The 14,672-nt window shown below is 40.5% G+C and overlaps 1 protein-coding gene across 1 annotated transcript; it reads right to left on the bottom strand.

Annotated features, from left to right (window-relative positions):
• rnd1b (Rho family GTPase 1b) lies at positions 1-11,646 on the bottom strand. The gene is made up of 5 exons (XM_028582916.1): positions 11,395-11,646; positions 10,772-10,859; positions 3,892-4,001; positions 3,554-3,688; positions 1-2,953 (listed from the first exon to the last, which is right to left on the bottom strand). Exons 1-5 carry the CDS (start codon positions 11,512-11,514, stop codon positions 2,708-2,710), a joined length of 699 nt encoding a protein of 232 aa, XP_028438717.1. The 5' UTR covers positions 11,515-11,646; the 3' UTR covers positions 1-2,707.
• Positions 11,647-14,672: the final 3,026 nt, after the last annotated feature.

Below are 14,672 nucleotides of genomic sequence, written 5' to 3'. Positions count from 1 at the left end.
TTCAAGGGTGCCAGACACGGCAAGCTTTATTTAACACAGCAAAAACAAAAAACTAAAAGTCAATTTTCCAAAATAGATTTTAAACAAACATGTCAATAAAAAAAGGCAAAAATAGCTACCAAATAAATATTCACATCAACAACAATATTTTCATGGGCTATCTTTGAAGATTTCTTACAATGATTATAAAACAAGAGACAGTATGTACAATCATACAACTTTAATAGAACATGCTTAGGAGTTTGACTGCACCATTGTACCAAACACTGACTACAACACAAAGGCTGCATATTACTGTAACTGCCATGGTCTGTGAGCCACCCATCTATCCCATCATCAGAAGACCTGGCATCAGCTCCCTAAAAAATATCAAGAAATGTTTTTTTTGTTTTTTTTAACAGGTCTGGCAATAAATGCATAACTGACGCTGTAATAATCGATGTTGGGATGTCTGCTTGTGAGCCAACCCTCTCTGTCCACACAACCAACCCAAGAGCTGGTCTCTGTTTCATATGCTGAATTGTTGCTAGGCAATGCTTAGGAATTTGGTGCGTGAACATGAACTGGAAGCCTTTGTGCAATTCACCCCTTTAAGTTCCTCCGACGAATGGGGGCAGTCCACAGCTCCATAAAGACGCTACAACCATCTCAGAGAGATATTTCCAAAACACCGGGACTCACATCATGCGTTTGAATACCAAAAAAGGAAAAAAGAAAATACAACCAAATAAACAAATAATGGAAAAATAGCATTCTTTGGACAGGGCCAGCCTGTGCATTTTAATTACTTGCTGTCCTCACAGGATTTCCTTTTATTCCACACACTAGCCCTTTTTACAAGATGATTGTTAAACTTTTGAAGTAGATTTCCAATTTTAAAAGCATATACTGCACAGTCAACCCACTCACACAGCAGCTTAGTTAAGTCCTACTGCCACAAAACTTTCTTATTATGATTATGTAAAATTGACACCAAAGTCTAACATCTCCAACTCAAAGAGCGTTGTTCACTCTTGATCATGAACTATCTATTTCATATCAGGACATCGTCATTGGTTATTCTATATACCAGTGGCTACTTACACGGAGGAGGAGAGCCAAACACAGATCAGCAGCCTCTTTGTACAGCAGAGATGGTTTCAGTCCATAACAAGGATGTCCATGGAGTGCTTATAGCATGACAGTAATCACAAAGCTGCATTTTTGTTGCCGCACAGGTTACCTTGTATCACAAGCACTTAAATCATTATTGCTTTATGGTTAGAAGCACAGAGATCAATGCTGCACACACACATAACCATTAAGCCAAAGATTTAAGCTCCGAAAGGGTGTCATTTTTGCTTCGTAGTCATTGTAACCTACAGTAAGTGCTGCTAATTGGAGGCAGATTATAACAAGAGTGTACAACACAAAAACTAGAGTCACCTTGGAAGAGTAGAGTCAGGTTGGGGGTGCTACATTGGATTGTTGCAAATGAGAGAAATCCACAGGCATATTACAGTAGTCAAAAAATCTCAATGACTTCCGGGAAAATGATATGAAAGGCATTTTTCAAAACTGCATACCATTTGAGAATTGTTGAAAAACTGTGAAGAACGCAATGCTACAAATCTTTTCTGAAGAATATTTGAAATTGCAAACCAGATTTTTTCCATTAGTAGTCAGTTTGACTTAGGTAGGCATTATCCCTATGCTTTTAAATATGCCACATAACACTTAGACTGGCAACAATAACCAGCCACAGCTTAATAAATAACACTCGACAGCTCGGCATCGAACTGTCATGCTTTTTATATAAAAGCATCTTTTCTCATCCATTAAAATGTGTATGTCCCGTCACCAAAATAGTATTTTAAAATAGACTCCAGCCGTGACAGGAGAGACATCGGAAGCCCAAGTACACTTTTTACACATTTTTGTCAATTTGTACACACAGAGCCTCTTCAGGCTTCTCCACTGAAACCTGTGGAGCAGCGCTGTCCAGAGCTACACAACCATGCATCAACAATCCATGCAGGTTGAATTAGTCTAGACTGCTGTCTGCGCAGCAGCCTGCACTCACAGCTCTTATCCCTGCTCTTATCACCAATGAGACAATGAGAACAGCTCTATATATGTAATAGCTCTTCATTGTGGTTTGTCCCAATACTCCTTTTACTCTCTGTGCTTTCAAAGGCCTAAATGGGGACACCAGCGATAAGCTATTTCACACCTCACACACCTTACTAAGAGGGATGTACAGGATGTTGCTAATTCCTGACAGTTTCATGCTAAAATTGTGTTTGTACTTATACCAATTGAATTGTCTCAGAGGCTTTTACATCACAAGATAAATCGTCACATGTTGCACATTTCCAATTTGGACAAAATCAACATGTGCCTAGAGATAGTAAAATCAGACAGATGTAACACCATTGTAGTTGCATACTGCAAAAAAACGATAGCTTGATGATCAAACCTTGACTGATGTTTGTTCGAAAGCAAGATAAACAGTAGTGGAAAAAGATGTGTGTGCGCTAAAAGGTTCAGGAGCAAGTGGACAGCGAAGTGTCCACCTCTTCTGAGGGGTGTTTGGTTTCTGGGGGGGTGAGGGAAGGATTCAGCAGGAAGCCCTGATAAAACCATCATGCCCACCCCCCCTTCCCCGAGACCAAAGAGGCAGGGGCTGGGAGTTGCATGTGAGGACTGTAACCCAAGAGGTCTCCACTCACATGACCGAGCAACTCTTGGCCTTCTCTTTCTTGAAGGTGGAGGAAAGCAAATCAGACTTGCTGGGCAGGTGGAGAAGTCTTTTGGAGAGGCGGCGGGTGGGGCTGGGCTTCGGGAGAGGCTGCAGCTTGTTGATGCAGGCCATCGCTGCCATGCGGAACACACTGTGGATGCTTTTCTCCGAGGTAAACGCTGAACACTCCAGGTAGGCCTCTGCACCCAGCTGCTTGGCCATAGCAGAACCCTGCAATACATATGATGAGTGATGAAGCATGCTGTTCAAAACGTCCTTTAATACATGTTCATTATTTCCTGTTTGCACCAGGGTCACCTATGTAGTGTGGAGTTCAGTAGGAAATGCTCTCTGCAAGCTCATAAAATGGCTGTAAAAGCAAAAAATGAAGGAGCATGCCATCAACTCTTCTAGGTGACAATAGATGACTCATTTTATTCTTGACCCCTTTGTCATAATAAAAAAGACAAAATCTGAATTATTTTATTTAATACTGATGATTATAGTTTAACAATTTCCATTGTAATCATAATGTTTTTCAAGCAATAAATAAGTACTATTACCAAAATTACTCTGAAAAACTTGAAAATGCTGGCTACAGCTTCAGTGGAAGTGTACTGATATGCAAGGTGTGATGTATATATCAATATTAAAATGTCTGCTGATTATTGTGAAATTATTTTTTTCCAGAGCCCTGACATATAATGAAGCAAATAAAAAAAAGTTTAGTAACTGTACTATTGAAGTATTGTTGTCATACATGTTTTTGCTATTGGTTTTATTCCAGCGTTGACTCCTGACAAACTCTATGTGTTACTTCTTTTGTCTCACCTGCTCATAGGTGATAGGAGTCTGTTTCTGATTGGACAGCTCCATCAGCGTGCAGACATCTGTGCGCAGGTCGGTCTTACAGCCAATGAGCAGGATCCGTGTGCTTGGACAGAAATCCAGGATCTCAGTTTTCCACTGTGGACACAGAAGAACAGTCAGTTAAGTGGATTAATTATTTCAAAGTGTACAGTAAAGAATAACCTGTAAACATATATTACACATTCCTACAGTATATTTAATGAAAATAGGCTATATTTGAAGGAAATTGCAATGTGAAAATGGGGTACAAAAGAGAAATATGACTGTACAGTGAAGTACTGAAGTACTGAAGCGCTTACCTTCTTCAGACTGCTGTCCACAGTGTCAGGACGGCTGATGTCAAAACACAGCAAAACTGCATCTGAGTCACTGTAGCACAGGGGCCTTACATTATCGTAGTATGGAGAACCTTAGAGGGCAGAAAACAGAAAATTGTTAATGTGAATAAAACACAAACAATGATAACACATGCAGGCATCTCTGATTTTAAGTAGTTCCATGTGCCATTATTGACTTCAGTTAAGCCCCTTTTGTTAATAATGACTAGAAGCAGAATGAGTACCAAGCTGAATATTGCTGATTTGTGACATTTCAGAGGAATATTGCACAGCCACCATTTGGAAATATTGGTCCTCATCTTCATGGTGAAATGGTAATATGCTTGTATGTTCCATACTTTGCAGATCGCAAAATTCCTCTATACATGTTTTTGTTCCTGAATGTTTGATGGAAAAGGGCCTTTTAATATATATATTTTAAACTTTGAGGTCTGCAAATCTGAAGGGCAACATAATTTTCTGTTGTCATATTAAAAGGCGTGTTTTAATATCAAAAGGTTTAAGAAAAAATGTTTCCAAGTCGATTATTTGAGCCAATTATGAATTTATTTTAAGTGGAGATTGTTTCAGGAATCAATTGCTCTGACAACAGGCAGTTGGTCAGAGAGAGAGAGCAGCAGCAGAGTGGCAGAGGCAGAACAAGAGAATACAGCTGCAGGGATTATGTGCAATCGGCATCACTTCTCCGGCTGAGCCTCACTTTGCTCTCCCTGAAATGGCTCTTTTCCTTGCTCCTATATCCTCTGCTGGCATTTCAGAGGGAGTGAAGATGACAATCGAGCACTAAATCCTCATTGATCTTCTCTTGCAGTAGATTATGCAAGTGGAACGGTTGGGGTTGGGGCAGGCAGACGCTCCCCCTCATGCTCAGAATCCTTAAGTAAACCACCCACCCCCCCAAAAAAATCTTCTGCTCGGTGCGCAATACCTCCAGTCCCTCTGTTACCACAGCAACAGCCTTGGAATCCACCATCTACATCAGGCATTCCTCCCACCTCTCCATAAAGACTTAACTGCCAATCAATCATTTTACACCGCAAACTGCCCACCCACCTACTGTTGGGGACATTCCTCTGCTCTGCAAGAGAAATGGGGACCACAGACATACGTATATCCGACGCAGGCACACAATGCAACACCACACCTCTCAACACTCACTATTTAAATTTGGCAGCAGCCAGAGGTCTGTGATCAGATGAAACAGAAGAGGAGCAGCTCAACGGGATTAACATGTTTACTTTAGGCTCCGTGTGAATCCCAAAAGGGATTCAGTGTTCCTCTTATAGCTACAGATAACAAAAACAGTCTGTGTAATCACACATTAGATATTACACAACCTTCCTAATTGATTTATAGCGACGAAAACAATGCATTAGAAGAAAACATATGAAAAAGCACACACAACATGGATGTGTGCATACAGATCAGTTTCATGAATACTTAATGATTTTCCACATTATCAAAGGGTAAAACTGAATTTGCCAGCTGCCGGGCGCTGTGAGTGGAATAATGACAAGCTGCGATGAAATTCCTCAGGGCTCAATGTCCTGAAGAAAGTAAACATCGAAGCAAAGGAACAAAGGGACACCCTTGTATGAAAACTCTGTTTCTATGCCTTTGGGTAGAAAAATGTCTTTGTTTTACTCTTAAGTAGCAAATTAACTGAAATATTCTCATTAAAGTAAAGGATTTATTTTTCAAAGAGGACAGACATCGCCACTTTAAGAATGCAAACTGAATTATTGCCCTACAGCTAGAGTAGAAAAGCCACGCTCATCTGTGAGACAACTTTGGGGTTGCTGACTGTGAATATTGACACATTAAAATCAGAACAATTTGCACCACTGTCTGTGAGTCTGTGCCTATCTGTGTGTATGTGTGTGTGTGTGTGTGTGTGTGTGTGTTGACTCTCATAGGAGAGTCAGAGGCAGGGCACTCATATAAATCTTCTCAATCTCTCTCAAGGGTGTATCACACAGCCGGGAACCTGGGTGTGAGTCTGCATTAAATGACCACTGATGAAATGCTTCAATCAATTATTTTTCTCCACAGAAATCGATTTTATCTTTTATTTTGGAAAAAGGATGCATGATTCAGTAGGCGTTTTTTATCCTTTCTTCAAAAGAAATAATAAAATAAAATTGTAAATATTAGCATTTGAAGCTTCACAGCTTGCGGTTTGGGTTCAGTAGCAGCCTTGGCAGCACTCTCCCGACACTCCAGGACCCAGTTTCTAATCCTGGAAGAAATAGCCGTTTCTATTGTGGCAAGAAAAAGCCAGGAGGAAGAGAGGAGGGAAAGCAGGAGTGTAGCCTACTGAGGGAGATCACAAAGAGCCCTCCTATGCCATTAATCCTTCACCCCCTGCAGTCTGATATCAGAGTACCAGTCTCTGTCTCTTTCCCTCTCTTGCCTCCTTCTCTCCATTGCAACAACCCAAAGAATGGCTTGGATAGATCAATACACATGCAGAACCTAAGCATGCTCCAAATGTTCCCTTTCTTTCTTTTTCTCAACAGCATGCCTCAACAACAGATGGAGAGTTTCTGAGGCATGAAACATGGAGAGTGAGGCTGACTGACTGGGAAATGGAAGGAAAAGAAAAGAGCATATCCAAATTCCTGCGGCTGAGCTCAACTCCATCCGTCTTGATGGTGCAGTGCCCAGAGCTAAGTGTTGAGGTGGAAATTGGGCCAGAGCAGAAGTAGGCTTCGCAGGAAGAGACGGAGGGCCTTGTGTTGGAGCGTACAGGTGGGGGAGGGGAGGATCTGCTTTTTCTGTGTGTGCATGAGTAAGACTGTGAATGTATTTTTTTTGCATGTGTGCTAAAACATCTGAGCAACATAGCCCGTCTTTATCATTAGCACACTCCTCTGCTACAGTGAGAATGCAGGGGTCAGACAGATTAATGATCCAGTGATGGGATGACTCACAGATTTGGGGATGAGAGTAGCCCTGCCCCTCCACCCACTCTCAGCCGACTGGGAGCTCTGCTGCTGCAGCTGATAACTACGAACTACACAGCCAGGCCAAAAAACACACTACATTGCGTCAGATAGTTGTTCCTTGGTTTCACATGCCAGAGCCAGTCAGAGTCACTGCTGGAGACCCCTACAGAGAGAGAGAGGATGTCTCTTTGTTCCTCAGCATCACCACGTCTGAGCTGTTAACAAGCTTTACTTTGTAACTTGACACTGTCAAAGCTCATCACACTCTGGATTTTGAAGTTGACTGAAACAACAGATGGTTTAAAAAAAAAAAGTAAAGCCTTGCTGTGCACTGAATAAAAAAAAAGTATTTTGCTAGTAATATTTCACAAAGTCAGAGTCTCAGAGGTGAATATTGTTAGTATAGTTCAAATGTTAATGCTAATAACAATCAATTCACCTAGCCTGTAAAATTCATCTGCATGGAATAGTAGTCTAAAATAATGCTTTTTTTAAAAATTATTTTTATTCTAATTAAAAACTGAACTGGTGCAGAAACGATGAGTCAATGAAGTGATTTGATGCATCGATTAATCATTTAAATAATTTATAATGTATAAATACCAATAAAATAGTTGCAGCCCTAAAACAGACTAAACCCTAAAGATGACTGAAAGCTGAGAGGGCATTAGAAATGACTAATATATATATATATATATATATATATATATATATATATATATATATATATATATATATATATATATATAGTATAGTATATATATTATACTGTATACACCAGTCATTTGTAATTTCTATTCTAGCATTTCATTTTAATAGACAATAAACATGGTAATGGATTTATCCATTACCATGATTATTGTCTATTAACAATGCCTGTCTTTTACAATCACACAGATTGTTTCATCAGCTTAAATGGATATTGGGTTCATTACAAATCAATCTCATTAATTAATCATACAATAAATTATTGTATGATTAATTTCTTCCGAAACTCAAAGGCTTTATCAGTAAGACCATTCAAGTTGAAATAAATTACCCACTAACACCATAACAAGAAGAGTTACAGCCACTGTACGGTGTTCACCTTCCCCTCTATCTCTCTCCCGCCTGCATGTCCAATCGGACCAGGCTGATTAAAAGCAGTGGATTGATTTTTGTCTGTAAATCCATGGCAGGGCTGGGAGAAGGAGCTGCCTGCCATGTGGAGCTGGTGATGAGGTCAGTCCAATCAATGAGAGGAGTCGGAATAATGAGCAGACCCTCTGAGTGTGGTGGGGCCACAGCAGCACAACTCCGTGCAATTAGAGCAAATTACAGTGAGAAGAAAGAAACTGTATGTTGTGACCAACAAACAGCCGCTCTGTCTGTCGTCCATCACCAAGAGCCTGAGATACACGAGAGTCATAACAAATGATGGCAAGGAGGGGGTGATATAAGTTCTCCTCTAAGTGGAAAATAGAGTAGAATGAAAATCCAGTCTATAAATCAAACCTAAAGCCTGTAAAATAAAAAATATTCACATCACCATGAATAACTTTCTGTGATGCCTTTTGTAGCTAATTTAATCTGTTAATGTATAACTGTCTCTAAGGCACGTGTACTGTATTACTGGGTATGTCCATTGTTCCTGGTGATGCAAATTAACCTGAAACTAACAATTTTGGATTGTGCATGGATAACGAGGAAGCGATAAAAAAAGAAAGGGGTCAACAGAGCGAAAAAAGCATTGAAACAATGAAAGATGGGCAGGAAAAAAGTGTAAATAGGAGCCAGCTCCCGATCTGGGTTCGGGGGGCAGAAACTGTAATCGCTTTCAAGAATGAACTTAAAACTCTTCTATTTGATAAAGCTTATAGTTAGGGAGTGAGGAGTTGCAGTGTTCACCTAACTGACCCACCTGCTACTCTTCATAATTGTTAGATTAATAATACATAACAAAGTAGAGGGAGGCAGGCCTGCCAAGCCCGATCCGGCAGGGGGAGAGTTCTAAGCCCGAAAAAGCTACCTCTCCTTATGACCTGTCTCTCTTAGTTACGCTGTTATAGTTACGCTGTTATAGTTCTAGACTGCCGGGGGACTTCCTTCCTTTGACACACTGAGCTGCTCTCTCCTTTCCCTTTCTATTACTATTACTATTACTATTTGTGTGTATCCCGTCCCAGAAATGCTTGTTACTAATCCTAGCTTCTGGGGAATTTACTCCCCGGAGTCCTTATGTTTTTTCCCCCAGCGTATTTCCTTGGAGAACGTTGGCAACAAGATCCTGGTTCCAGCTGTCTCCGTGGTCCTGCTGCACTCCCTGCTGAGCTCAGCGGTGCCCTGCAATGTCATGCTGCTTCCTGCTGAACCCTGCAGCTTCCCGCTACATCCAGTCACTGTTCCATTATTAATGTGACTATTATCGCCACTGTTCATCACACCCCCAACCGGCCCGTCAGACACCGCCTACCAAGAGCCTGGGTCTGTCCGAGGTTTCTTCCCAAGAGGGAGTTTTTCCTCGCCACTGTCGCACTGCTTGCTCTTGAGGGAATTACTGGAATTGTTGGAATTGTTGGGGCTTTGTAAATTATAGAGTGTGGTCTAGACCTACTCTATCTGTAAAGTGTCTCGAGATAACCTATGTTATGATTTGATACTATAAATAAAATTGAATTGAATTGAAAATTGAACAGAAAAGCTACATATACAAATGAAAAGATGAAGAAGAAAGTAAAGAAAGAGAGAGAAAGCATGTTGAATTCATTGGGTCAGTCAGAAGGGGTGGCCCAGTGGACCTATTCAGAGTCTTAATCCCCTGAATCATGCTGTTCTGTGGGTGACCCGCAGCAGCATATGGAGGCGAATGCAGGTCACCAAAGCTGAGCTGCCTCCTGTTTGTCTGCTCCAGAAAACCTTCCTGCTCAACAGGATGTCTCTCTGTGCAGTGTGCATCATCCCCCGGCACCAGGCCCACTCCTGCTGGCCAGACCAAAGGTCCACAGTTTGGGATTAAAAAGCAGGATTTGGTCTGGGAAGGGAATTACACTCACTTTTTTCCTGTTGCTGCTTTTTGATAATGTGGGGTAAAAAGAAACAGCGAGAACACAGTACTGCATCATCTTACACAAGTGGGTCTGTACAGTTGTTGTACAGACACATGTAAGAACAAAAACACAAAACACACAAACGCATGAGCCAACTTGCTCAGCCACTTTGACCTGGGGATACATCCGGCACGAGTGTGGATGGAGAGGGATGTGGGCTGGAGGGAGAAGCCATTGTGCAGTGAGCATGAAGGGAATCAAACAGGTGCTGCAGACCTGTGTTCGTATAGTATCCAGGTCAACACACTAAACAGCAGATCCTGGGGGAGATCCACACTGAAACATTGACCCTCTTTTTTACGCTAAGTGTAAATGAACATATGATGCACAAAATCAGCAATAACAACAAGTGAAGCGGAATAATCCCTGTCTCTCTGCCTAGTTTCCAGTGAAACATATTAGGCACAGACATTTACTCGTAGATCTGTTAATATTGTATCCTGCCATGTGCAAAGAAAACGCATCAGGTGACATAAGAGGAAATTTAATCAGTTGCAATTTAGAGATTTGAAAGATAAAGGAGAAGCTGCAGTGCAACAAGTGCACATTTTGGCATCAACGATGGATGAAAACAAAGAGTATGATATGTGCATTAGCCTTTATGTAATTAAACACCACTTGCATGTTATCTACTTTATACCAAGATGGACAAGATCATGACATATCTTGCTCCCAAAAGAAGAATATCTCGGAAGAAATTCTAAGACGCAGCTCTTCGAGCTAAGATAGACACTCATCACTTCAGTGCTGCAGGAAGAATGGCAGGCCGGGAAAACAGGACATACAGAAAAAAAGGTGATCAGTTACCTGAAGTGTCCCACAGACTTAGCTCCACTCGCTGCTCCTCCAGCTCCAGACAGGCGGTGTAGTTTTCAAATACCGTGGGCACGTAGGTCTGGGTAGCAATTAGCAACATGGTGCCATTAGTGGGGAGGTGTCAGTCAGGCAGCTACAGGTAATGGAATCTATCTGGCTAATTAGTGCAACTCCGAAACACGCACTGAGGAGTCAATTAAATAATAAGCCTTATAGCCTATAATAAGATGTTGTTTTCCCTCAATCTGAATGACTTTCATATTAATCAATCACATGAATCAATGCAGCTGCAAGAAATAGCCAACACAGGCCAATATAACATGAAACAAATAACTAATAAATAAATGCGTAGGGAATACATTTCCATTGACAATGCAATAAAAAGGCTAAAGCATCTAAAAATATTACGGTAATTGCACACTAAATAAACCAAGAGGACGATTTTTTATGAAATGCGCAAAAAAACTGACTGCAACATGCGTATCGCTTTTTTTCTGCCACATTCAATCATTTTAAGATAACTTAACACTCTGATTATCAACAGAAACACAAAAGTTTTATGTGCATACATGTTTAGTTCATTATTCATTAACACGAGCCACATTAGAGCATACCTCTGGATAGCAATCCTTCGCCAGGACTTGCAACATCGCCGTTTTTCCGCATTGAACGTCTCCCACAAGAACCAGTTTACATCTCACCACCAGCGGCTGTGTATTTCTCCTTTCCTTCATGATGTTAATGATGGCCCAGTGTTTGTTGCAGAAAATGTAAAAATAAAATAAAACAAGAAGCAGAACAACCCAGAAATCGTCCCAGTGTGCTCGAGCGTCCCGGTGTCTGTTTCTCGAAGGATGTTTGCAGTTGATCTGATTGAATTTGCCACTGCGGCTCCTTATACAGGCGAGCAGCAGCCAATAGGAGCTCACCATTCCACAGGCTTTCTAACATCCCTGTGCTGCACTCGGTGATGTTCTCAGGCAGCAAAGACAAGTTATTTTGTCAAGGATGATAAAACAACAGCGTCATAAACATTTTTTTTTTTCAAGATTTTGTTTAGAATATTGTGCAAGCTTACATTGTAAGAGGAGTTTGATAGTTTCCCTGCTAACTAAATCCTTGTTATAATCAAGTCATTTCTGTTTTAAACTGCAAACTGTTTTAACTTAGTTAGTACACAATTAGTTAGTTGGTTTTTAGGGCTTATGAAAATAGTCAGTCAGCAGCCAGTCACTGCAGACTTCTGTTTTGTCACCTTGATTGATTAGATTGACTGGCTGGATCAATAGCACAGCACTGGCTAAGGACAATGGGACTGATAGACCAATCCACAGTGGACTAATTAGTTTACTTTAATCTGAACTACAGAGAGTCAAGTCACTTTTATCTAAACAACTCTGATTATTCTTTTTGAACATTTTTCTCCATCTTCCACAACTGGTCTGGCATTCCCTAAATCAAATTTAGCACAGTGTGTGGAAGGTGGCTCTGGAATGTGGCAATAGCACTGAATCTTTTAACAATGATATTTGATTTAAGTGCTTGACTTCCTCGTAAATCCTTACTGGTTTCCAGTCTCTCTGACAGGCTTGTAAAACAAATAGATATGATTTTAAGAATGTTTCAGTGAATGTTTGCCGATCAAAAGGCAGAGTGACCTGTGTCAGAGTTGTGCACAGTTTAATACCACCATGTCGACATGCAGTGGGATGGTGTGAGGCCCCCTGATAGGTGATCAGCTATTGGCTGCTCACAGGGTCGAGTCAGAGGTCTTCCCTCTCACTTGTGCTGGTCAAACCCCTAGAGACACACACAGACACACTGACTTTCACACCCTGAAGTTTATTATTGTATGGAAACAGCATCTCATTGTTAGAAAAGGGAGAATTAAAAGATAAGAGTCAATTAGCTGCCTTCCCCTGCGTCTGGCAGCCTACTGGCTAATTTACTTACTGTTGCCAATCAGAGCCCTTGCTGGTTTTGCCCCAGTGGGTCAAAGCAATTTGCCTTTGTTCACAAAAGCATTTATCATTCACACCCCCCCCCCCCTTCCATGCTGGAATCTGTCTGTGTTTTACAGCCCAATATGTCTTGTTGTCATCATACAGCTGTGATTTGTGGGGATTGTGTCTGCATGCCTAGGAGAAAATGGTTTGCATTGTTGTTAGCGTTTCATTTCCATTAACAACAATATTTGACCAAGTGCACTTTCTCTTTTTATTCATAGTATGAGAAGCACAGTGTAATTTTATACTAATCTTTCAAGTGAATGTTGTAAAATAATAATGCTTAGAATAAATGAGGCATGAACTTTGTTGCAATACCAGTTTGACCAAAACAAATTGGTATCAGTTTGGCTAAAAGAAATTCATTTCCCCCAGATTCACAGTATTTATTCTGCAGTAGGATGGATAAAAATATTTCCTCTCCAAATTGGTAATTGTTGCGTTTGATGCTGGTGCTAAAGACTACAGGTGAAGTCATTAAAAATAGTTAAATAAGGCTACTGTAAAAAAAATATATATATATACAGAGGCGGGAAACATAACTTTTATATAGGTGTGTAACATGGCCTGTTAATATTATAAATAGCATGCTTATAAATGAAGCATAATTGCAGTCACTTTCAGAACCCTTTTTGTAAATATATGGAGTGAGCTTATAACTTTTTAAAGTTTTCATATGCTACTTCTTTGTTGTTTCAAACTGGGCTAGCATTTGGTTGGAAACTGATTCACTTTAATTCAGCAAATAAAACATGATTCCACAGAAGTTTTGTATTCAGTTATCTTTTAGTAAGGCCTTAATCCTTTTCCAGTGTAGGGGCCAGAGTTAGATGGCTTTCCACCTTTGTATTATGCCTGGAGTATAATGTAGAAGAAAGAATAACTGTGACAGAAATAATATTTTATAATATTCCAAAACTTTACAGTGAAATCTTCACACATGCCACTGATTTGTAGTGAAAATAACTTCAATACAGGAAGAAAGAAACAGTTAAGAATAAAAGTTTAAGGTGATGAACTCTCTTCAACATTTCTAAAAGAACTGCAATGCGAACATGAAAGATGAAGCATTGACGCCGAACACCTCGAGATATTTGATGATAGTGTTGGTAATTATCATCAACAATGTCAGAGTGACAGCCATCTATACACGGCAAACAGACAAAAGCTAAGTCACTATCTTTCTCACAAGATTCTAAGACGGTTAGAACGTGAACTCATTTCTAGCATGACTTTCACACGTGATATTCCAGACTTAGATATGTAGCAGCAATTTAGAACAACTCATGTTAGATCAAGGGAAGGGATATTATAGGTTACCAATCAATGAAAGATGGTTAATGATGATCATGCCCAGATAGAGTAAGAACATAGATCTCTGTAGGAAATAGAGCACACACTGAATCTGAATGATTGGCACATGGAGGCAGTTATGAGTAACTTGAACAAATTGATGTACAGTGACTCATAAAAAAAGCATGTGTGGACTAAAGAGACTTAGGCCATGTCACAGGTACCCTGTTCTACTATGTGTTGGTTTATCTCTGACCTCTTCAAATCATATACATTTGCTAGTTGTGCAGAGCCAACACAACATCCCAGCTTAGCTTTGCTGTGGCCAAAAGTAGGTGAACACTCCAAACATTAAGCCCATGTTAATGTTAAACATCTCATTCCAAACACATGGGCATTGCAGACTTCATTCTTCTAAGGTCTTCCAAATGATTTTGGAAACTGACTGCAAGGATTTGCTCCATTCAGCCACAAGAGCCCGAATGAGGTCTGGCACTGTTGCTGAGCGATAATGCCTGGCTCACAGTCAGCGTTCCAGTTCATCCCAAAGGTGTTGGATGGGGTTGAACTCAAGGATCTGTGCCGTGTTCTTC

Source organism: Perca flavescens, chromosome 7 (assembly GCF_004354835.1).
Source record: "Perca flavescens isolate YP-PL-M2 chromosome 7, PFLA_1.0, whole genome shotgun sequence".
NCBI classification, from domain to species: domain Eukaryota; kingdom Metazoa; phylum Chordata; class Actinopteri; order Perciformes; family Percidae; genus Perca; species Perca flavescens.
Note: the sequence above shows the minus strand (reverse complement) of the source record. Positions and strands in the feature narration are given on the sequence as shown.